General features: G+C 30.0%; 2 protein-coding genes across 3 annotated transcripts in view; both read left to right on the plus strand.

Moving 5' to 3' along the window:
• Window positions 1-23,376, plus strand: part of LOC107452224 (GTP-binding protein RAD-like) — a 157,581-nt gene that overhangs the window by 37,442 nt on the left and 96,763 nt on the right. The window lies entirely within an intron of this gene.
• On the plus strand, window positions 8,343-19,621 carry LOC122271018 (uncharacterized). The gene is made up of 3 exons (XM_043050742.1): window positions 8,343-8,351; window positions 9,516-10,022; window positions 19,460-19,621. Exons 1-3 carry the CDS (start codon window positions 8,343-8,345, stop codon window positions 19,619-19,621), a joined length of 678 nt encoding a protein of 225 aa, XP_042906676.1.

Raw genomic sequence — 23,376 nt, forward strand, 5'->3', positions numbered from 1 at the left:
GATAGTAACGCATATTAATATATAAGCTTAATTTTTGTAAGAATAGTGGTGATCAAAATCATTTAAAAATTAAATTTATAAAAGAAAAAATAGTATATATTTACTACCACTTTAAATATGAAAATAAAATCTCCCGCAAAATCCGGGAGAGTTGGCAGGTATGCATATGTATGCTATATATATACAGAGATGCCAGCTTGCACCGGACAGCAAACATATATTTTAAAGTGGTAGTTTATCAATCGTGATTCCTGGTTTAATAAATTCAATTCAGTAAATTTTTATCCACCACTATTTCTAAATAATTCGTAGGCTTATATAATTCACCACTTTTATGTAATTATGTCATGCTATACCTCTTAAAAAGCAAGCTAAAATAGTCAAATATTTTTAAAATTTACTTTGTAGTTATTTACCGTTTTTTTTTAATTATTTTGGCGTGTCCGGAGCAGTTGGCATCTCTGGATTTTGTGAATTCTCATTCAGTTGTAAATATATAAATGATAATTTTTTTGGTTTTGTAAATATATTATGTTATTCTTATGTTATACTGACTTTTCTCGTATTCGTACCTGTATTTTATCAATTCTTTTCTGGATCCTTTTGTTTTGTATATATCTTTCATATAAGTTTACTTTTACCCCCGATTGCATACTTCCGTTGCCGTTGGCAAATATTTTCAGATAGAGAGGCAAATGCCGCAAGGCAGGTACCTCGCTCAATACCCTCTCAATGAAGTATTAGTCCTCTATTGTGGTGGAGCATTTAAAATGTTGGCAAAATAACCAAATCAGTTTCTGATTGTGTCTACTACTTGATTAAGTATTTTGCACTAAGTATGGTAGTCAGCAGCAGTGCTATAAGTACTGTGACACACTGAGTGGTTTTATTTTGAAGAGCTAAGTGTATATACCTGGTTATTGATCTTTTCAGAGTGGGTATAGTTTCCACACAACTACATGTAAATGATTCAAAAGTGTTTTAATTTAAAATTTCACGAATGTTTTACATTGCAAAAAAATATAAGGATGCAACTTATATTTAAAGAAATTATGAGATGAGATGTGCATCCAATATTAAAAAAAAAAGCCCCTTTCTTAAGATATTAAAATGAAACTGCAGCTAAAACAAGAAACTGTCATTTACATTGTCAGACAATGCAGGTTATCGCCTCGGAGCTTTAAATTAACTGTTAGATAAAAAGAATTGTAAAATTACTACTTTCCCTTAACAAAAACTAATAAAAGGCTTATTTAATACGAAAAGGGAGTTAAAAAAATCCAAAACTTCATTTCACCAGAGAAAGTAGGGATTATAATATCAAGTTTCTTATTTTTACTCTTCTTTCAGAAAAAGCATATAAAAAAAGGGAATTCAATAAGGGGAAAAAAGAACTCTACTCATACTATTTTTACGAAGAACATAATATTTTGTAATCTTTGCTTTTCGTTTTTTAAATGCAGCTCAAGTGCTTGAAAGCATATACCGAGGAAGTCTATTTTTCAATAAGTGTCAGTTTCCCAGCATCTTTTCACAGAATTTTTTCTCCGAGTTTTATAGGATCTAAGAGTTTGCATTTCAACTTCTATTTGTCTTCATCTATGTTTGAAGTCTGTTATGAAACTTTTTAAGTACCAAGAAACCGAAAAAAAGTAATATTTTCAAGTAACTTTTTCGCTATTCTAGAAATTGTTTAGTAGTAAAAAATATTTTATTTTATTCACCAATAGAAACGATGGGCGCAACATTTAAATGATATTTGTTAAGGTCATATTGCCTGTAATAAATAAAACATTTTTCTCATTAAATTGCGTATACGGTTCGTAAAATTCGACGTCTTTTTTTTTTTTTGCTTTTTCTTTGCTGTTATAAATCCACAGATGCCAACTTGATATGCTTTGTAAAAAAAAGTATTTTTTAGTGGTAGATTAATTTGAGTTATTTTTAATTTGGTAATTTTCATTTTAAATTTTTTCACCAATACACATCAAAAATTCGAAAAATCACATGGAATGCAACTTCACATTGGAACTTATGTGTGGTGATACTTTTAAAGAGTGAGCACAATTATACCAGGGATTCCAACTGCTCCGCTTTTTGGAAAAGTTTTAATAAATTGGTAGCGAATTATATAGTTAAACTTGAAGAATAAGGATAATTAGACCTACTTTTTAAAAGAGTAACTTTGAGATGAATGCTATACTTGCTTTATTTAACTAAAACTGGGCTCCTGGGCCGCGCAGCGGCCCATATCACATACATCATGAAATTATAAAATACATTGGTTTAAAAACATATTGGGTTTAGCGACCTTGTGGTAGCTATGTAAGAATAAAAATGCATTATTTAATAAATTTAAAATTGGAGGTTGAAGTTCACAAAATTACAGTATTTCTTATCAATTTACGAATCTGTTGAAAAGGTGCTTATATATTTCTTAAGATAAATTTTAAGAGTTTTTTAGAGTTCAAATGAAAGTTCAGATTTTTGGTTTTGTTGGAGCTGTTTTTTAATCAGTTCTGGACTATGGTTAATATTCTGGTGAAGATTCACATATGATACGATGATACACAGGTGGTGAATACACTGATCGATGATTCTCTTCTCGATGATTCACTGTGGATTCTCTGTGATATGCTCCGGATGATTCAGATGGTGTTTAGCAAAAGTGAGTGAAGATACTGCTGTAAGNTGTGGGACTGCAGGTGGGTGTGCTATCCACCACACCATGGCACTGTACTACTATTTGTGTTGGTAGTGATGATAGGATGCGTCGGATGAGAAATGTGCTGCTATAGGTCTGTATTGTCGGTCTTTTTTGTGCTTTACAATCTACTGCTTGGTTGTAGAAATCTGCATTCAGCTTGTGGATATGTTCAGAGAGAAGAGGAATTTTGAGATCCTTATGTATGTTTGCCTTTCGAATAAACCATCTGGCTCGGGTGACTTTTCTTAACATTTTATTCTGACCTGAAATGAATGCAACAAAGATGCATTTCATATGATACTTTGAATTTTCGGTATGTAGTGGTGGAAAAATAATTGAAACTGAAAAAGACTGAACTAGAAATAAATTAAATTTCGTTACCACTAGAAATTTTTTTTTTACGAAGAATGGAAACTAATGGATGGAATGGAAAAAATGATACAAGTTTTTCTTGTAAGGAAGAAAAATATGCTTAGGCCAATAACATAGTGCCAACTGTTTCGAATATGTCGAAATATTTTTGAAAAATGTGGAAAAGTAAAAACCAAAATTTGCAAATTTTCGGTTGAGTTTGCCAACTTTTTAAAAGGTTCAACACGGCTTTTCTGCAACATAATGACGTTTCACATAAACCTTTGAATTATTTAGAAGTAGTGGTGGGTAAAAACCCGAATTAACTATGCCAAAAATCATACAGTCAAGGACTACCACAGGAAAATATTCATGTGCAGTTCGAATATCACCTCCTACATCTGATAGCCTCCACACGCTTACCTATAAGCATACCTGCCAACTTTTAGTCCCTTCCATTATGATTTTTTCCAGTGGTATTAAAATGGAATAAAAATTTAAATTTTAAGCCAGAAAATACGTTGCATTTGAAAAAGCTTAAGCTGACAACCATGACAGCAACGCATATCAATATATATGCTTAATTTTTTTAAGTATAGTGGTGATCAAAATCATTTAAAAATTAAGTTTATAAAAGAAAAAAAAGTATATATTTACTATCACTTTAAATATAAAAATAAAATTTTACGCTAAATGCGTAAAAGTTGGNCAAATTCTATTTTAAAAGTACTTGAGAGAAATTTATCATATATATTTGAGAATTGAATCTGTAGTGGTTGACAAGTAAATAAAACAAACCAATTATATTCTTAAATTAAACAAATTTTTAGACATATATTTGCTACCACTTTCTAATTTTTAATAGATTTCATATTAAATAGTTCTTTCTCTGATTGGTTTAACTTCAAAGAGGTCTGATAAGACTATCTACTTAAAACTGTGTGGATGCCTTAAGTTATACTAGAGCTGCCAACTTTCTGTGCTTTTTGGTAAATTTTAATCCAATGGTCGCTAAGTTTATGTTTTGAAATATTATTCTTTGCTTTGTAAATTTTATTTAAAGTTGTTTTTCATACCACTACATGTGTCTTACACGCTCGGATGAAACATCATTTAGATCTCTAAAGACAAGGCTTATAAAATGTAAAAAGCTTTAGTTTTTAATCGTGTACCACTCTATAAGTTGTTTTGAAGAGAAAAGAGCGTTGTAGTTAGCAGCTTGTTATAATGACTAAATCCAAACCAACGTTACTTGCACTTTTTCTTCAAATTCGCTAACAAGTCCCTTTAAACGGCTTAAAAACTCTTCTTAATTTTGTTATTAACATGATCACTTTTGGCAGTAAGCCCATGATTTAATAAAAACGCAAAAAACTAAATTGAACAAACGCTTAAATCGTATCATTTTTTTCAAAATTTCTATTTTGTAAAACTTTTTTAAAATTTACCGTATTAATATCCTTCTAAATTAGCTTGAATCAAACTTAAAAAAAACGCTTGTTTTTTCATACCTCCATTACCTATAACAGCTCGATTGATTACAACCATTGTAAATTATTGCAATGATCCTAAGAAGTGTTATAACGAAAAATGGAACAGTCGTTGGGAATAGACACTTTACCCGCAACTTTTTTTAGTTTTTTTTACATAAGTGTGGCGCTTTTATGTCGTATCGTATAGTTATTGTAATTAAATTAAATTAAGGAAACTTATTCGTCTTAAATTTAAACAAATAATATTTTATTTGTAATCAAACCATTTTATCAGTAGCATTTACAATTCAACCAATTTAGCATTATAACATAACTATTTTAGTGTTAGCCTTTACAATTAAACCAACTTAGCATTACAATATTAGTGTTAACATTCTTTTAGAATACAAGGAGAGATAGTTTACTCATGGTGATTTCCTTTCGGTATAAGCATAGGGGTAACATTGTAAGATTTTAGCCTAATTGTTTATTTGAATTACTCTATCAGTATTTCAGTTACTATTTGCCGATGGAGATTTCCCACGGTAGTTTTATTTAATCGAAAACTTTGACATGTTCTTGAAATCTAATTTTCGCCCTTTCTCTTGATTTTAATTTTGAGTGACGATAAGCGTCACATAAAATTTTTGACCGTATCTTAAATTTCTTCGCGTCTCTGATTTCTAATCTACACTCGGTTTCTCTCTGTAGGCTAAAATTTTTGTGCAATTTAATAATAATTTAATCATAAGAATTTTTTTAAATTCACTTGAGTGAATACCTTGTTTTACTATTCTCTGCTACGTAGGGAATGGTGGTAGATAAAAGGCAGTAATACATTTCCGTATATGAGACAGTACTGTAAGGTCATATGTTTTTTTTTGTCTTATATGTTATTTTCAGAGGAACAGTCAAGTATTTGTTTGTAAACCTATAATTTCTTTAAAAACTTAAATGCTCAAATGAAAAATGAACTAAACTACATTATTTTGAAAAACATCTGCGGCTTTCCGAACAAAACTAATTTTAAAATTTAAAATGCCTTCACCCGAATTAAGTACGATCAAGTACTTGTAAAAGTGCAGCAAGGAATTTGCTTCCCAGTGTAATCTGCTTTTAGATTTTTATGAAAACCTTTTTTTCTAAGTTTCAGTGACGTAAAATAAGTTTTAAATTTTTTTTCAAAGTTTCTAGCACGTTTCTAAGTTTTTTTTCTAAGTTTACATTTTAAGTATCAATGTGGAAAGAAAATTATAATGAAAGGATTGGAAAAAAAAATTCTATACCTAACTTTTGACAAAAAATTTATAGATAAATAACTCTGCAAGACAAGAGTTAGGAATAAAATCAATTTATTGAAGTAAAATTTTTTTTATTAAGAAAAGATTCCAGTTATATTGAATCGAATCATTTCGGGGATTAATTCATTATCTTGTTACTGAGAGTAATAAAAGTATTGAAAAGTTAATTAAAAGTATTGAAAAGTTAATTAAAAGACGGATCATTTGCAAAGAGCGTTACTGAGAAGGAAAAAAAAGAGTAAAAAGTTATTGAAAAGAAAGTTCTAGCGAAAAACCCCTGAAACAAAACTCTCTTGTTCACTATCATAATAAAATTCATTCTCTTAAGTTAACTGTTAAAGCGAATCATTCGTAATGAGTAGTTGGCGTGTTAAAAGTTTTCCTAGAGCATTTTAATTAAAACTTTAGGAAACTATCTTGATGTTAGCGAAACTATTATAATTCTGTGTTCAAGTTTCTTAAATGTTAACTATTTAAATTTGGAGGGTTAAGGAGGGGACGTATAGATTAAGATTGAATTAATTATTTTTAGTTTGGCTCAAAACATTCAATTATATTCAAGAATACCTTGCTTTGGTTGTAAAAGTGGAAAATATTGAAGAGGAATATATATTTATTAATATATGTATATATTAATAAATATGACATTATTTTATATATTAATATTATATTTATATGATTTTATTATATTTATATTTTATTATAGTTATATAATATATATGACATTATTTTATTAAATATTTGAATTATTGTATTTAACTTAAATCTAAAGTTACAACTTAAATTATGAAATCGTAAGGAAATAATCAAGGAAATTCTCAAAAAGCTGGAAAAATTAGCCGGAATGATAGTGTAAATCACTTACGCCTTTCCGTAAGTGAAAATCGATCATTAGATTAACACGTCTGTCAACATTTCACTCTTTTCGGGAAAAGTTCTTCTAGGATTTTTATCTTAATGTTTTGATTCTCCATTTTTTTTTAAACTTTAAAATTTTTTAATGTCTTTTTTAATGTTTTGATCCTCAATTTTTCTCAAAGGAGAAAGTGTCTATATGGGATATATGTTTTTGATAGCTTATATTTTATAATAAAGGATTCCTTTATTAGCTAATTTTAAAAAGAACGAAACAGATTCTTTAGAAGAGATGGCAACTGCTTGAACTTATACAAAATATTTTGTATAGAGGTAAAGTATTTAACACCATAATTTTCTAATTCCATAATTTTGCGTTTTAAATTTCAACGTTTCATTAACACTAGGTTTACGGGACGCGTCATTTTGACGAATTTCGATTTTATATGGAAAATTATAAAACCCGTTTGCATTTTTATTTTATCTCTTGTAATGACTTTTATTCATTGATCGACGTAAATATGTATTGAAGTCTATTTTCTTCAAAAGCGTTGAAATATTGAAATTCTCTTTGTGGTATACCTATCTCTAAGGATAAGCGTCAATTTGACGCGATCGTAATTTAGACAAAATTTTGAGTAAACATGCGAACATCACATCAATAATAAATAGGAATGTACCGACAATGCTTCGATCCGTTATCTTAAATGAAACAAGCGATAAACAACTGTTGCCGATAAGCAATAATAGAAGGAATAAACGTTAACTGATGTCAGAGCGTCAGATTTCGAAGGTTTTGTTGCTTAGTTCGAGTATTGAAAAATAAAATACTAGAATATTTCATAAATGTGTATCTCATAATTTTCTTTTCTTATAGTATATAATTACATTGTTTTCTAAATGCAGAGATGCCAACTGCTCCAGACACGCCAAAATAATTTTAAAAAAACGGTAAATAACTACTAAGCAAATTTGCAAATATTAAATGGCGAACTATATAAGTCTACAAATTATTTAGAAATGGTGGTGGATAAAAATCGACTAAATTGAACTTATTAAAGCAGGAATCACAATTGATAAACTACCACTTTAAAATATATATTTGCTGTCCTGTGCAAGTTGGTATCTCTATAAGTGCTGTTATATGTGTTCGTGGAGATAGGTATATAAGAAACGTCCGTTCACAAAACATTTAAAAACTCTCTCAAAGAGCTTGCAGTCTTACCATATATATGTTTAAATTATTAAAATTGGATGGATGGCATAATAATTTTAAACCGCATTTATTTAAAAAAGAATAAATATGATTATAAAAATTTATTACCACGTTAAAAAAAAAGAATTAAATCTGGAGGAGTTTACATCACTGCATGGTTTTTAAACCACTTAAATGGTCAATATATTAATAGCATCTTTCTAAAAAAAGTTGTAGTACATATTTTTCTTGCCTACCATTTTACCTTTAAAGAAGCACTGAGGCCGGATTCCTGATTCAAATATGAATATTCATATTTTTAATAAATTACGGTAGGCAGAACTGTCTGTCTTATTCCTGCAAAATAAATCTTATTTATAAAGAATTTTTATGATAATCTTAATTATACTGTAGACTACCACTTTTTTTTCTTTTTTGAATAAAAGACGCTAAGCACAAATATGTCAAAGGTAAACTACTACATAATTTCTTTTAATGGTAAAACTCAATTTCTTATTTATTTCTTAAAGTGTATCTTAGAAAAACAAAACATTTGTGTTCACCGTAACATAATATTGAAGTAGTAAGGCACGATTAATCTAAAAACCAAAACATACCCTATTTGAAAACTAAAGTGGTAGCCAATTCTAGAAAATATCAATTTTGTCTAAGCATAAATGCACTACTCCGAACAAGATTTTCGAAACCAGGGACCCTTAATGATGCGCTTTCCTGTTTGGCATTTTCTTAAAAAAAATTAAAAAATATTCTTGACTTTTTTTAGTTCAGGTAACAAATTTAAGAAGAAATAAAAGCCTGTATTATAATTACAGCCAGGAAGAAAATATCTAAAAAAAGAAAGAGAGTCGTTAGAAGTCACTGGATTGTAAATTAGCACTCGGACCCTGCCATATCATTATTCAAAGAAGTAATTTTTACATCACTTCAAAATATTACGTTATAAAACAGTAAACAAAAATACGTTGACAGAGAAAATTTATATTGAACCATATGAAGATTGCACGTCATTTCATTGACAATTAAGAAGAAAATATTTATAAAAAAGAAACGTTATAGATCATTTCGTACAGCTAAAAAGACGCAACTTTTTTATTAGTTAAATACGAATAAGTTACAAGAAAAACGGAGAAAAATTGGTATTTTCTTCCTTTACAATGATGAATAGAATCTTTTCAGTAAGATATAATCTCTCTATAAGGTACTTGAATCACAGCAGATTCACCTTTTATGATCTCGATGAAATTATAAAAGAAAAGAATGTGCCCAAAGTAGATTCTTAAGCCTTCTAGCTTGGCAATAAAGGATCAAAAGCATCAAGGACCCCCACCTATGTTATCATTCTGTTAAATCTGACAAATCAAAGTTCGACTTCGAACTAATTACAGGACACAAGCAATTCTCACCAGCACTCTTCTACGCCAGAAACTTGATGGTTAAGTTTGGCAAATATTATTTTCCTGACATGCCTTGTTATTGTTATGTTAACACAGCTGTGTTAGCCACATTCATAATCGCTTTGGTATGGCAACATTTATCAAAGGCTTTAAAAAAACATAGGTGAGGAAAAAAACTTACGTCAGTAACAAAGTCATGTGGATTTTGTGNTACGAAAGGTACTCGGACGAGCACTTCTTGACGAGGAAGGTCTGTCCACGGCCCTCATTGGAATAGAAGCCGCTCTGAACAGCCGACCATTGATATACGAAGATGACAGTTCCACAGCCTTAACACCAAGCCATTTCTTGACAGGACGGAAACTAACGGCCATTCCATCCAGCCCAAATAACAACACAAAGCTAAGAAAATTCTACAAGCAGCAGCAGGACTTACTCGACTGCTTTTGGAAAAAATGGTCTAAGGAATATTTGCTTCAATTGCGGTCATTTCATCAAGTTCGTAATCAGGACAATATCATTAACATCCGAATTGGCGATATTGTACTTCTACAAGAAGATGTCCGACCACGTCACATGTGGAAGAAAGCTAGAGTGGTGAACTTGCATGAAGGACGAGATGGAAAAATAAGATCCTGTGAGCTGAGAGTTAATGGTCACAATATAACCCGTCCGGTAGCTCTGGTCATCCCCCTCGAGGTCGACAAGGGTGGGGAGGATGTTGAGGTTTGAGTTCGAGATTAGTTAGATAGTTTGAGTTTCCTGTGCTGGCAACATCTTATTATTTCTATATTCTTTTTATGTAAAAAGTTAAGTTTTCAGTTTGTTCTACGTGACTTTCAGTCTGATTTGCTCTCAACAAAATCCAGCAGTAGTTATAATAGAATAATTTGAAATGTATTTAAGTTGCATTTCATTTGATACCTTGGATTTTCTATTTGCAGAGGTGAAAAATTACTTAACATGATAATAATTAACTAAAAATAAGTTAAATTTCGTTACCACTAGAAAATACTTTTTTTTTACAAAGCGTAGCAAAGTTGGCATCTCTGTCTTTCACTCATATTAAAATAAGCTAAAAACCTTTAATGTAAGTCATGGTAGTAGTTATAATAGAATAATTTGAAATGTAAGTCGTAGTAGTAGTTATAATAGAATAATTAAAATCATTATAAATAAATAAAAATAAATTTAGTTTTTATCAGGGTTGTATACCTGCCAAGATTTTCCCCAGTGGTAGTGGAATGGAATTTAAATTTCAAATTTAGGCAGAAATATAAGCTATATTTTGAAGATGCTTAAGCTAACTAACACAACTTATTTCCATATTATTATATATGTTTAATTTTTTTAAAAAATAGTGGTGGTAAAAAGACTGTAAATTAAGTTTATAAATGCAAGGAATATATAGGAAACATACATTTTACTACCACTTTAAATATAGAAATAAAATTTTACGCCAAATACGTAAAAGTTGGCAGGTATGGGGTTGCTAGACTTTGAAACTAAAAAATACTACAACTTAATCTGAAAAAATACTGCGCATTTTGAAGTGCCATCTACAGTACTAAATTGGAAGTTTAAATAATATAGAAGGATAAAATACTTTTAAATGAAGAATAATTAATAATACTATTAAAGGGATGAAATAAAGGATAAATTACTAGGAATAAAATAATTTTAAAATAGAAAAACAATGATCTTTTCTCTTTTGTGTACTTATACTTCAGGTAAACGCGTAGTAACAAAGATTTATATCAGCAACTTCGTCTTATAAGAATTGTGTGTATGAGTTATTATCTACAAATAAGAAAACAAACTTTTATTTCTTATAATCATCACTAGATAGAGAGATTAGAATAAAACAAATGGTTTGCGGTGCATTTTGATTTTCATGGCGACTACTATTTAAATATTTAAAACGACGCCAAGCTAGAATAATTTGCATTAAGTTTGTGGCTTCCATATCTGGTAGTCACTGGTCATTGTGGAAATCAAGATGTATCCGGTTAACTTATTTCAAAAATCGCTTTTTACTTTAAAAAAACTATTAGTCTTTCTTGTCTTTGATTTAAAAAAATGTTAAACGATATATAAAAAATGAAACATACCACTTTTTTAAAAAATACTACAATTATTATATTGTAGTATTGTATATAACATAAAGTACTTTTGGAAAAAAAAAGCCGAAAAAAAATCTCATGAAATAACCAAATATATATACGTTTAAATTTTTATATATAGTTGTAGTAAAACTCATTTTAAATCACACTTATTCTAATAAAAGAATTGTGAATCCGTACATTTTGCTACATGAGGTAGAGAAGAAAATAAAAAATCTTCCGGAAAAACTCGAAAAGCTGACAAATATGATCACATTAACGAGAAACTGCTATTTATAACAAAATGTTTTAACTCCCTTTGATACCTTGTTATCAGAACTTTCGCTGTTTCCAAATTAATCAAAACAGCTGCGAGCCCTACACTAATCAAGTTTGCTGATTTTAATGAAAACGTGTAATTAATACGGCTTCCTTATAATGAAAATAATTTGAAAACTTTAAAAACATTGTTTTCATTTATTTAAACAACTTCATTCTATTTCAGAATATTTTAAAAACTTATTCTTTTAACTAGCATTAGAAATGCAATGTGTTATAAATAGTTCATAGCTTTTTAAGTACATAAATTTGAAAATACTCTAAAAGTATTATTTTTTTTAATTAAAAAACATAAGATGAAGTAAGTTCAGCTCATTCCGAAGGGAGTAATGGAAATTTTTACAAAATTAATAATTCAATTATACAAGTAGGAAATAAATAAAATTTAAAAATAATGCAATACACTCTATACGGAAAAACAAAATAAAAGTTATTGATATAATCTGCACATAAATTCCGACTCTAAAATCTTTATTTCTTACTTAAAGCTCTAATTGGAATAAGGAATATATTAAAATCTTCAAATTTATAATCAAAACCTTAAACGAAATAATTAATATATGCAATATCTTAAAATAATTTATGAATAATTCATATAATAAAATTAAGTACGATTTATTTTTAAAGAACCAAATACTGAATAAAATGGTTAATAAATAACTTACGAGACTGAACTGCCAATTTTCTACGCTTTTTGTAAAAAATTATTCCAGTGGTTCTTAAGTTTATGTTTTATATTTATTTTTTGAATTTATTTTCCACACCGCTACACGTAAATGATCTAAAAGATTATACGCAACGCCACTTTTTTTTCAAGCTCGATCGTGGTAAAGTTTTTAAAATGTTGGCAAAATTACAAAAATTGTGAAAACTTTGGTTTTTAAATACCTACAACTCTATAAAATATTTAACAAAAAACTTAGTAGTTGACAGGTCTGATGAAATTGAAAATATTGTTTTTGGCTGTGCGGCGGAACGTAAAAATTCCTATTTCTGTCGCTATAAGAATTGTTTTTTTAAGCAAAGTGGAAGGATACTTAATTACCCAAGAGAGATTTGCCAATTCAGAAGTTCTAGCTCTCGAAATTGTTTTAAGTGTAAGGTGATCAGCAGTTATAAGCAACGGTTCTTCAACCCTTTTGGGACGGGCGAGTCATAAATGCGTAATGAATCAGTATCAGGACGGTAAAATATAAAAAGCGGTAGCTTAAATATGGGCATAGCTAATTTGACAAATTTAATTTTGTTTTCACTTTAAATCTAACACATCCACTGCAAGTGTGTTAAAGGTATAACTACGCAATTTTTAATTCGAACTAAGTAGTGGTGTGAGTTAAATAAAGCAAACAATCATTACCCCGCCCACAAATAAACTGCTATAAAATTGTTTTTATCTTTTTTTAAACCCTTATTGTAGCCACCCTGAGAATGCCTATATGATTCGCCCGTCTCGAAGAGGTTTAATTTTGCTATCACCTAACGCAGATATGCCAACTTGCTTTGCTTTGGGAGAAAAATATTTTCAAGTGGTAGCAAAGTTAAAATTAGTTTTAATTTGGTAAATTTCGATTTGTTTTGCCGCCACTGCGTATTAAAAATATTAATCTTCGTATAAAATACATTCTTGTAGCAATCACATGTGTGCCATTTTTATGGCCGTTAGAAATAAAATGTTTCTAAGAGATAGTAACATTTTGACTTTCTAAGACTTTATTTTAAAGTTTCCAGAAAGTATTTTTAACCTTCACGACGAATCAATAATTTGAAAAATATGAATATTTGATCGATTTGTTAGCTTGTTTAGCTCTTAACCTTTTCGGGACGGGCGAGTCATAAATGTAGTCGATCAGAATCAGGATAATCGAAAATAAAAGGCTGCAGCTTAAGTTTGGGCATAGCTAGTTAGACAGGCTTATATTTACTTTAAATTTAACACATATCTCTGTGTGTTAAAAGCGTAACTGCACAATTCTTAATTAGAACTAAGTAGTGGTGAATTAAATAAAGCAAACTATTATACTACAAACAAATAAACTGCCATAAAAATAATTTGGCTACCAATTTCATCGTTTTTACCCTGATTATCGACACCCTAAAAATGCATAGATTACTAGCCCGTCTCGAAGATGTCAAAAGTTAAAAAAAAGTTCAGTCCTTAGAAAATATTTCCAATTTTATCCTTTTTTACTACCACTTTGTAATATTTTTTTCAGTGATCGTACAAGTTGGCAGGTAGGCAATTACCGGATGCCACTGGCGATTAAAAATGTAAACAGTGGTAAAAACTCAATTAATTTTTATGATAATATTTATTCAATCGTAACTACCGCTAGAACTTACGTTTTAAAACGAAAACAATCTTTGTTTTCACTTTCAAAAGTACAATACTGAAAATTGTATACTATGAAAAGTTACAAATTTTAATCTTTTTCAACAAAATTTTGAATTTTATTTGTAACGACTTTTAGCATTTTAAGCCATGCTATGCAATTATAGGGATACCAACTGTTTCGCTTTCTGCAAAAGTTTTATAAATCTGGCACCAAATATAATAGCAAAACTTGCAGCATAGGGATATCTACGCTAAATCTTTTAAAAGTTCACCATGAGATAAATGTTATTAAGTGGCATTTGATATGATATTTTGAAATTTGAAATGTAGTGGTGGAAAAATTAAAATTATCGAAATTTCAAAATGAAAAATATTAAACTAAAAATAAATTAAAGTTACCACTAGAAAATAATTTCAAGTCGGCATCTCTGCATTTTTCTCGCTGTCGTCTCCTTTATTCTACAAGTTTTTTTTAATCCACTAACAATTAATTAAAACTTTTGCATAAAGTGAAGCAGTTCAGAGATTCCAACTGCTCCGGACAAGACAAAATATTTTTAAAAACGATAGAGAACTAAAACCTAAATTTTGCAGGTTTTTGGTAAATTTTGCCGATTTTTTAAGATGCTCAACACGGTATAACTACTGCAAAGGGGCGTATAACTTAAACCCTTCAATTATTTTGAAGTGGCGGTATGTAAAAACCTATAAATCGAATTTATTAAACCAAGAGTCTAACATTAAAAGACTACCACTCGAAAATATTTATCCGCTGTCATGACAAGCTGGCATCTCGGGCTGTTGGTATCCCTGCTATTATACATTTTGTTGCATCCTCATCACGAAGATTTACCTGGGTGACTGAGGCCATCATGAAGTTTTCCCGCTAGGTGGTACATTTTGGTACTTGTTTTATTTGCATTTCCGACATTCATAACATACCTTTCAATTGTTTATCTATTGTGGTGGTCAAAATCTTTTCGAATCGATTTCTAAAACTAAAACCCAGCTTCCGTTTTAAATATTTGGGAAAAATCTCTATCTAAAAGTCGAAGTTGGCAGATCTGCTTAAGATTTACCTAAGAGAATATTTTGTTTGTGCTAGCTGCCATTTTGGTTTCTGAAATGTGCCTAAGCACATCCATAATTTAAAATAACACAAATTTCGAAAGAAATGTATAGTGCATTACAGGCCTGACAACAACTACGCTTTTCGTAAAATATTTTATTGAGTGGTGGATATTCAAAAACCAAAGGTTGCATAATTTATGGTTATTTCACTAACAATTTAAGAGCCTCACCACAATTGAGCTGGAACAAAGTGGCGTTGCTTCTGAACTTTTAAATCATTTATTTGTAGTGGTGTGGAAAACAAGTTTAAACGGATAAAAAATAATACACTAAAACATTAACTCAACTACCACTAGAATAAATTTTTACAAAAAGCGTAGAAAGTTGGCCGCCCTGGTATTAACAATAGAATTACTAGTCTTACTTTATTTATTTTTATTTATTTTCTTTTCTTTATTTTTTTTCCAAAAAAGAAAGCCCTTAAGTAGAAGCCTTGAAGTCCAATGGTTTTTCAATGTGTAAACATTAGTCGTACACGGATCTATCAAATTATATTTTAATTTATTATCGCAATTTCTTGAATATTAATATTTTATTTTTCTATCTTTTTGAGGGGGAATCCTAAAATGAGAGCTGTAAAATATAGATTTTTTTAAAAACAAATGTGTATACATTGGGGTACTAGCTTCTCATACAGTTTTTAAAAATCTAAAATTTCTCATTTTTTTTAATAAAAAAAAAAAGGAATTGGTATATAAAAGCAATTTATTTATTATAAAAGATAAGATTATACCATTTGCACTAGATAATGCTATGGATAAAGGATATTATAGAAACAATTTTCTAACCTTTGTTTTGTGATGATTTCGTGTAAATGAATGAATATGTATGAATGAATGCGTGTAAATAAATAAGTGAATGCTAAAGTGTAAATTTTTTTTTATTATTCTGTGGCATAGATTGATCTGAAAAAATAGTTTTTTTTTGTGTACAATGCGCAAAGTAAAAAACGAAACTCCCGGAATAACTTTTGATCTAATGATCGGATTTTCACGCATTAGTATTCAACCTTAATGTTGCGAATGCCTGACCTCAAATATTATCAAGTGCAGACGATATTTTAAGTTACGAGATCCGACTCAAAAAACGTATATTCTCCGAATACCCCTTTTTTCGACAGAAATCGGACAAATAGTTCTCAAGAAATCAAGTTTCGAATGTACGTCTTTTTTAAAATTCGATATATCTGAAATTATTCGACCAATTGCATTAAAATTTTGTATTTTGCCATTTTAAACTACATTTTCTACAATGACGCAAAAGTTTTTAAACGTTACTATTCAAAATGTTTTAGACTATTATTAAATAAAGTATCAAAAAGTTGTAAGTATGTATTAAAAATTATACTTGCCATGACATTTTCTTTGACTAAACTGATTCTCCATTTGTATACAAAATTTCTTTGATTTGCTTAAAAATAGGCCTGTGTTTTCGAGATAGCAGTTCCCCCCCCTCCTCTATTTTGAAGGTCAAGAATACGAATCCAACGCGAAAAATTTATGTTTATTCATTGGAAGTAGGTTTTTCGTGTCATATTTCATAGCTGAAAATATCACTAGCACTAATTAATTGCCATATTTGATGTCGGTTCCTAGAACCACGAGGATTTTTTTTCTTCTAATGGCCGCCTGTGTTAACATCCGTCAATTCAGGCATCTATAGGGCGATTTTGTTGACCTCTGTTACAGGGACACCATAATAGGTGGGCCGACGTCGCTCCCACAGTAAGGACAGATAGTACAGAGAAGGAAAGAACATCCATACCTTGGCCGGAATTCGAACCCAGAACCTTTCTGATGCAAGGACAGTGCCCTGCCCCTACACAGGTCGGTCGGCTAGAACCATGAAGATGGAGTCCTAGAAAATGAAGATCCGATCATTAGATTAAAAGTAACACTGTTACTAAGCTATTAAAAAAAATACATCAATTCATTTCAAGTTTATAATTGGTTTCTTGAGTTGCCGTGATTTTACGATTGAAAAAAAAAAAGACTGAATGATATAACTTCGATTTCCTAGCCAAATAATTGCGTCCGCAGAAGCACTATATAAAATTATTTCAGCCTTACCGAAGACAAGAATTCACAATTAATTAAATTAGATTAGATTCACCAGAGAGATAAATGACTTTCCTGAAATATTCCACGTCTCCTGCTTAGAGAGTGATTANTCTCTTTCCGTTTTTAAAAATCACAAATTTCTGATTTTTTTTTTTNTTTTAGAAAGAAAAAAAAAAGAATTGGTATATAAAAGCAATTAATTTATCATGAAAGATAAGATTATATCATTTGCACTAGATAATGCTATAGATAAAGGATAGTATATAATTTTTTCTTTTTTTTTGTGTGATGATTTCGTGTAAATGAATGAATGTGTATGAATGAATGCGTGTAAATAAATAAGTGAATGCTAAAGTGCAAAAATTTATTTATTATTCCGGGGCATAGATTGATCTGAAAATATAGTTTTTTTGTGTCCAATGCGCAAAGTAAAAATCGAAACTCCCGGAATAACTTTTGATCTAATGATCGGATATTCCCGCATTAGTATTCAACCTTAATATTGCGAATGCCTGACCTCAAATATTATCAAGTGCAGACGATATTTTAAGTTACGAGATCCGACTCAAAAAACGTATTTTCTCCGAATACCCCTTTTTTCGACAGAAATCGGACAAATAGTTCTCAAGAAATCAAGTTTCGAATGTACGTCTTTTTTAAAATTCGATAGATCTGAAATTATTCGACCAACTGCATTAAAATTTTGTATTTTGCCATTTTAAACTACATTCTCTACAATGACGCAAAAGTTTTTAAACGTTACTATTCAAAATGTTTTAGACTATTAATAAATAAAGTATCAAAAAGTTATAAGTATGTATTAAAAGTTATACTTGGCATGAAATTTTCTTTGACTAAACCGATTCTCCATTTGTATACAAAATTTCTTTGATTTGCTTAAAAATAGGCCTGTGTTTTCGAGATAGCAGTTCCCCCCCCTCCTCTATTTTGAAGGTCAAGAATACGAATCCAACGCGAAAAATTTATGTTTATTCATTGGAAGTAGGTTTTTCGTCTCATATTTCATAGCTGAAAATATCGCTAGTACTAATTAAGTGCCATATTTGATGTCGGTTCCTAGAACCATGAGGATTTTTTTTCTTCTAATGCCCGCCTGTGTTAACACCCGTCAATTCAGGCATCTATAGGGCGATTTTGTTGATCTCTGTTACAGGGACACCATAATAGGTGGGCCAACGTCGCTCCCTCAGTAAGGACAGATAGTACAGAGAAGGAAAGAACATCCATACCTTGGTCGGGATTCGAACCCAGAACCTTTCTGATGCAAGGACAGTTCCCTGCCCCCTACACAGGTCGGTCGGCTAGAACCATGAAGATGGAGTCCTAGAAAATGAAGATCCGATCATTAAATTAAAAGTAACACTGTTACTAAGCTATTAAAAAAAATACATAAATTCATTTCAAGTTTATAATTGGTTTCTTGAACTGCCGTGATTTTACGATTGAAAGACTGAATGATATAACTTCGATTTCCTAGCCAAATAATTGCGTCCGCAGAAGCACTATATAAAATTATTTCAGCCTTACCGAAGACAAGAATTCACAATTAATTAAATTAGATTAGATTCACCAGAGAGATAAATTACTTTCCTGAAATATTCCACGTCTCCTGCTTAGAGAGTGATTAAAATTTAATTTATAAAATCGAAATTGTTATCGAATTACATGTTGCACACTTACAGATTTATTTCGATTTAGACAAAAGTTTTTTTTAAACTATGTTAACATTTTGAAGGAAACAGGAAACAATCTTTGTATTGGCTACAAAAGTTTTTGAAACTTTTACGCAGCTAAACTGTTAGTAAATTTTAAAAATTATGATCAAATCTTATAAAAATTAATGCCATTTCTTTCTATGCAAAAATTGCATCAACCGAATTAATGGAGAGAAATGTAAAGCTTGTCTCTCTTTAAAAAAGTAGATTTTCCGATTACTTTTTTCTAATTGTTACCTGCTACATTTAAATGTATAAGCTAGTGTGCTCATTTTGTAGTGCGGCTTATAAGCTCATGTCAAGACAACAACAAATAGAAGAAGTTAAAAGTACGTCACAAGGCAGGGTTGCCAAAGGGAGTCTAAAATAAAAAAAGTGGTGACTGATAAAATTCAACATTTTATTAATAAACATCAAAATAAGCTACTTTTTCTAGCACATTATTTTCAACTTACTATTGAAGGCGTACTTAGCAACTCTCACTCCTTCATCTAGTGATAACCTTTCGGTAGCTGGTACTACTGGTATACAATACTCAGCGATCTGGTCTGATCTGTTTGGTGAAGCTGGGCGCCTAAAACCTAAAAGGCCATTTTCCCATTCATCTTGTAATACAGATGCTTAAGATATAAAAAACTGTGTGGATGGCTGGAAACACAAATGGCACTAAATGAAACAAAAAAAAATGGCACGTGCCATGGTATTAATTAGAAAAGGACATAAATATACTGTTATAATTATATACAACAAAACAAATAGAATTATTTACCCTTATTTGCAAAAGTATTTGTGAGTATTACGAATTGAGAATGGAAGTTGATCTTAAACTTGAGTTAAATCGAAATTCAAAATATTTATGGCCCCTTCAGTCTTTATAGGCATTCAACCTTATTCAGTCTTTTTGGTGTTATTATTGTTATTACCCAACAATGTTTCAGTTTTTCAGTTGCTATATTATTTTATGATTTCGGTCAACAAAAGGCTCTTTGCTCCAATTTTTTAACATTTTAAAAATTGCTCATATTTTTCCTCAAAAATGTGGCGAACAATCAATTAATCTGGAAAACACCTTTAGAACTGGAATTTCATGACCTCATTTAATTGTACATTTGATTTTGTAACAAGCACTTCAATGTATTTTTAAATCCAATTAACTGCTAAATTGATATAATATTCATTTGTTTTAATCACGCCAGCGCCACCATTTTTTACTATAAATAAAAGCAGTACTTTGCTCACTATTAAAGATAACAAGTAACAAAGCAGATGAACAAAATGATATAAGGTGTTCGAAAATCGATTTATGTAATAGCTATGGTGTGCTTATCCTGAATTCTAGACACACTGTCTGCCTTCTCCACTACAGTTTATATTCCCATCTTTTGAAATGAATGGTGTCACGTGACCAGTTTGTCACAAAAACCTCCAGTGTGAACTATAAATCTAGTCCATACCTGCTAGTAGAGCAAGCTTTTTAGTTTAATGGAAATTCAAGATATACGTCCAATATGCAACAATGTATACAAAATTACGTGACTCCTTGCGGCTCTTATCTTTCAAAAATTACTCCATATATTATTCATTAAATCTGATTTTCAATGATTTTTATAAATCAAATGACGTTTTACGAAAATGAGATTTCATTTGACTCATTCATTATTAATGAACTAAAGTAAGCACTTTACGTCTTTTATGTTTTAAAACTCAATTACTGATGGGAATGCCAAATCCAAAACCTAAGATATTTATTCAATGATTGGGTAATGTAGACGATTAAGTGACTTTTCAGAGAGTGCACTGTCAAACAAAATAATAGCATTTCATGAATTAATATGTTTTTTTCAGTTGTAGAAAGTTTTTGGCCGTTAATAATGATAGTTTAGTAAAAGTAGCTTTTCAAAGATTTTAATTTTTAGCCACTGAGAAGTTCTGAGTGTTATTAATTTCTGTTTAGTTAAAATTGCTTTTCAACGATTTTATTTTCATACGGAATAACAACAGTCCTTGAATTAAAATGTCAGTGTTTAGCTGTTGAGGATCTGTGACTGTTATTAATATCTGTTACGTTAAAGTGCTTTGCAAAGACTTAATTCTCATTCGAAATGATAATATTGCATGAACTGATATGTAGCTAAATAATTAGTTGTTGAGAATCTGCGTCGGTTATCTATCTATTTGTCTATATCTAGCGTTTTGATGTATTTTTAAACCTAACTAATTTCTAAATGAATATGATATTCTTTTATTTTAACCCTCAATGTGCTACCATTTTTTACATATAAAAAAGCAGCACTTTTCTCACTAATACAGATAGCAAATAACAAAACAGATAACACTTTCAGAACTGAAATGTCATGCCCTAATTAAATTATACATTTAATTCCACAAAAGCGTTTCGATTTATTTTTAAACCTAATTAATAAATTATTTTAATCATACTTGTGCTGGAATTATTGTATGTATACAAAGGAAGCACTTTGCTTACTATTACAGATAACAAAGCATCTAACAAGCAATAACAAATAACGAAACAAATGAAGTGATAACTTAAGCAGATAACAAATTTATGTAAGGTGTTCGAAAATCAATCCATGTAATAGCTATGGTGTGCTTATCCCGAATTCTAGACATACTCTTGCCTTGTCTACGACAGTTTATATTCCTATCTTTTGAAATGAATGAGGTCGCGTGACCAGCTTGTCACAAAAACCTCCAGTGTGAACTATAAATCTAGTCTACACATGCTAGTAGGTGTGGCCTCAGCAATCTTTTTAGTTCAATGGAAATTCAAGATATTCGTCCAATATGTAACAATGAATATAGAATTACGTGACTTCTTGCGGCTCTTATCTTTCTAAAATTACTCCATTTATTATTCAATAAGTCTGATTTTCCAATGATTTTTATAAATCAAATGACGTTTTAAGATAATGAGATTTCGTTTGACTCATTCATTATTATTGAGCTAAAGTAAGCACCTTACATCATATAAGTTTTAAAACTCAATTATTGGTGTGAAAGACAAACCCCAAACCCAATATAGTTATTGCATGGTTGGTGGAATGTAGACATTTAAGTGGATTTTCAAAGAAAGTATTATCAAACAAAATAAAAGCCTTTCACAAATGAATTTTAAAAAAAGAATTTGTAGAATATGTAGAATAGACTTGTAAAGAATATGTAGAATTTACAGCTGTAGTGAGCTTGTGGCTATTATTAATATTTTGTTAAATAAAAGTGACTCATCTCATATCAAATAACAATATTCCATGAATTAAAATGAAAAATTTTAGATGCTGAGAATTTGTGATTGCTATTTGTAACATTTTATGTATATTGTGGCAAATTAAATTATGTATTTGCTAAGATGGGATGATTAATTGCGGTAATTAAAGGGTTAAGAACTTAATGGTTCTGGAAATATATTGATGGGAACCCCAGAATAAAAATGAAAAAATTGAAATAGGATGGAATCGTATTTGCATATTGAATATACCAGTCATTGAATGGAGCAAAACAATTATCGATTTCAAAGTAAATAAAAAACAAAGCAAAAAATTAAGACCTAAAATAGAATCAAAAGGAAATTCGAAATTAAGGGGATCATGTATGTTTACGAAAAGTGGTAGTACAAGTCAGTAATGCTGTAACCCAATAGGTACGATGGTCACTCTAGGTAAGATTGTCATTGACCAGATTGGTATTTGAAATTTGGGAAAAGGTAGACGTAATAAAATAATCAAGATTAAAGGTTTACGATCATAAGAAAATGACTTGCCTTATCTAAATAAAAGCATAGCATTGGAAAAATCACTAAATGTTTCCAATTGAAAACAAACATATCCCCCCCTCCCTCAAAAAAATGTAGTCCCCACGTACAGGCGATATTGAAAAGAAAAATAATTTATTGCAGTTTGAAAGCTTCTTATTCACGTCTGACAAGGCTTATAAATGGGCGCCTATTTTTGAGAGCTTGAAACACTTCGCCTGTTATTTCCAACTTGTATTTTTTTCTTTTTTTTTGACGCGAATGAAGCTTTTCTTTTATCAAGTAACAATCATGACCAATTTGAAGAAAATTTGACGAATCATTTTTGATTTATCTTTCTTTTTATTTCAAAAATACTATATTTTACTGTCCTGATACTAAATACCCAATATTTATATTATTTATAATCAAAATCTGATCTTCTAATTATTGTCTTAATTCCCACATCACTATTTTTTTTTGATGTGCTGCAGGGATGCAAACTGTGCTTTAAGTAACATATTTTCTGAAGAGATACAGAATTAGAAACAGATTCTTGCAGATTTCATTTTCGTTTAATAATTCTGATACTTCTTTAAGAGCCTCACTCCGATATGACTGTAATACAATAG

The sequence above is a fragment of the Parasteatoda tepidariorum genome, chromosome 6 (genome assembly GCF_043381705.1).
Source record: "Parasteatoda tepidariorum isolate YZ-2023 chromosome 6, CAS_Ptep_4.0, whole genome shotgun sequence".
Classification (NCBI taxonomy): Eukaryota; Metazoa; Arthropoda; class Arachnida; order Araneae; family Theridiidae; genus Parasteatoda; species Parasteatoda tepidariorum.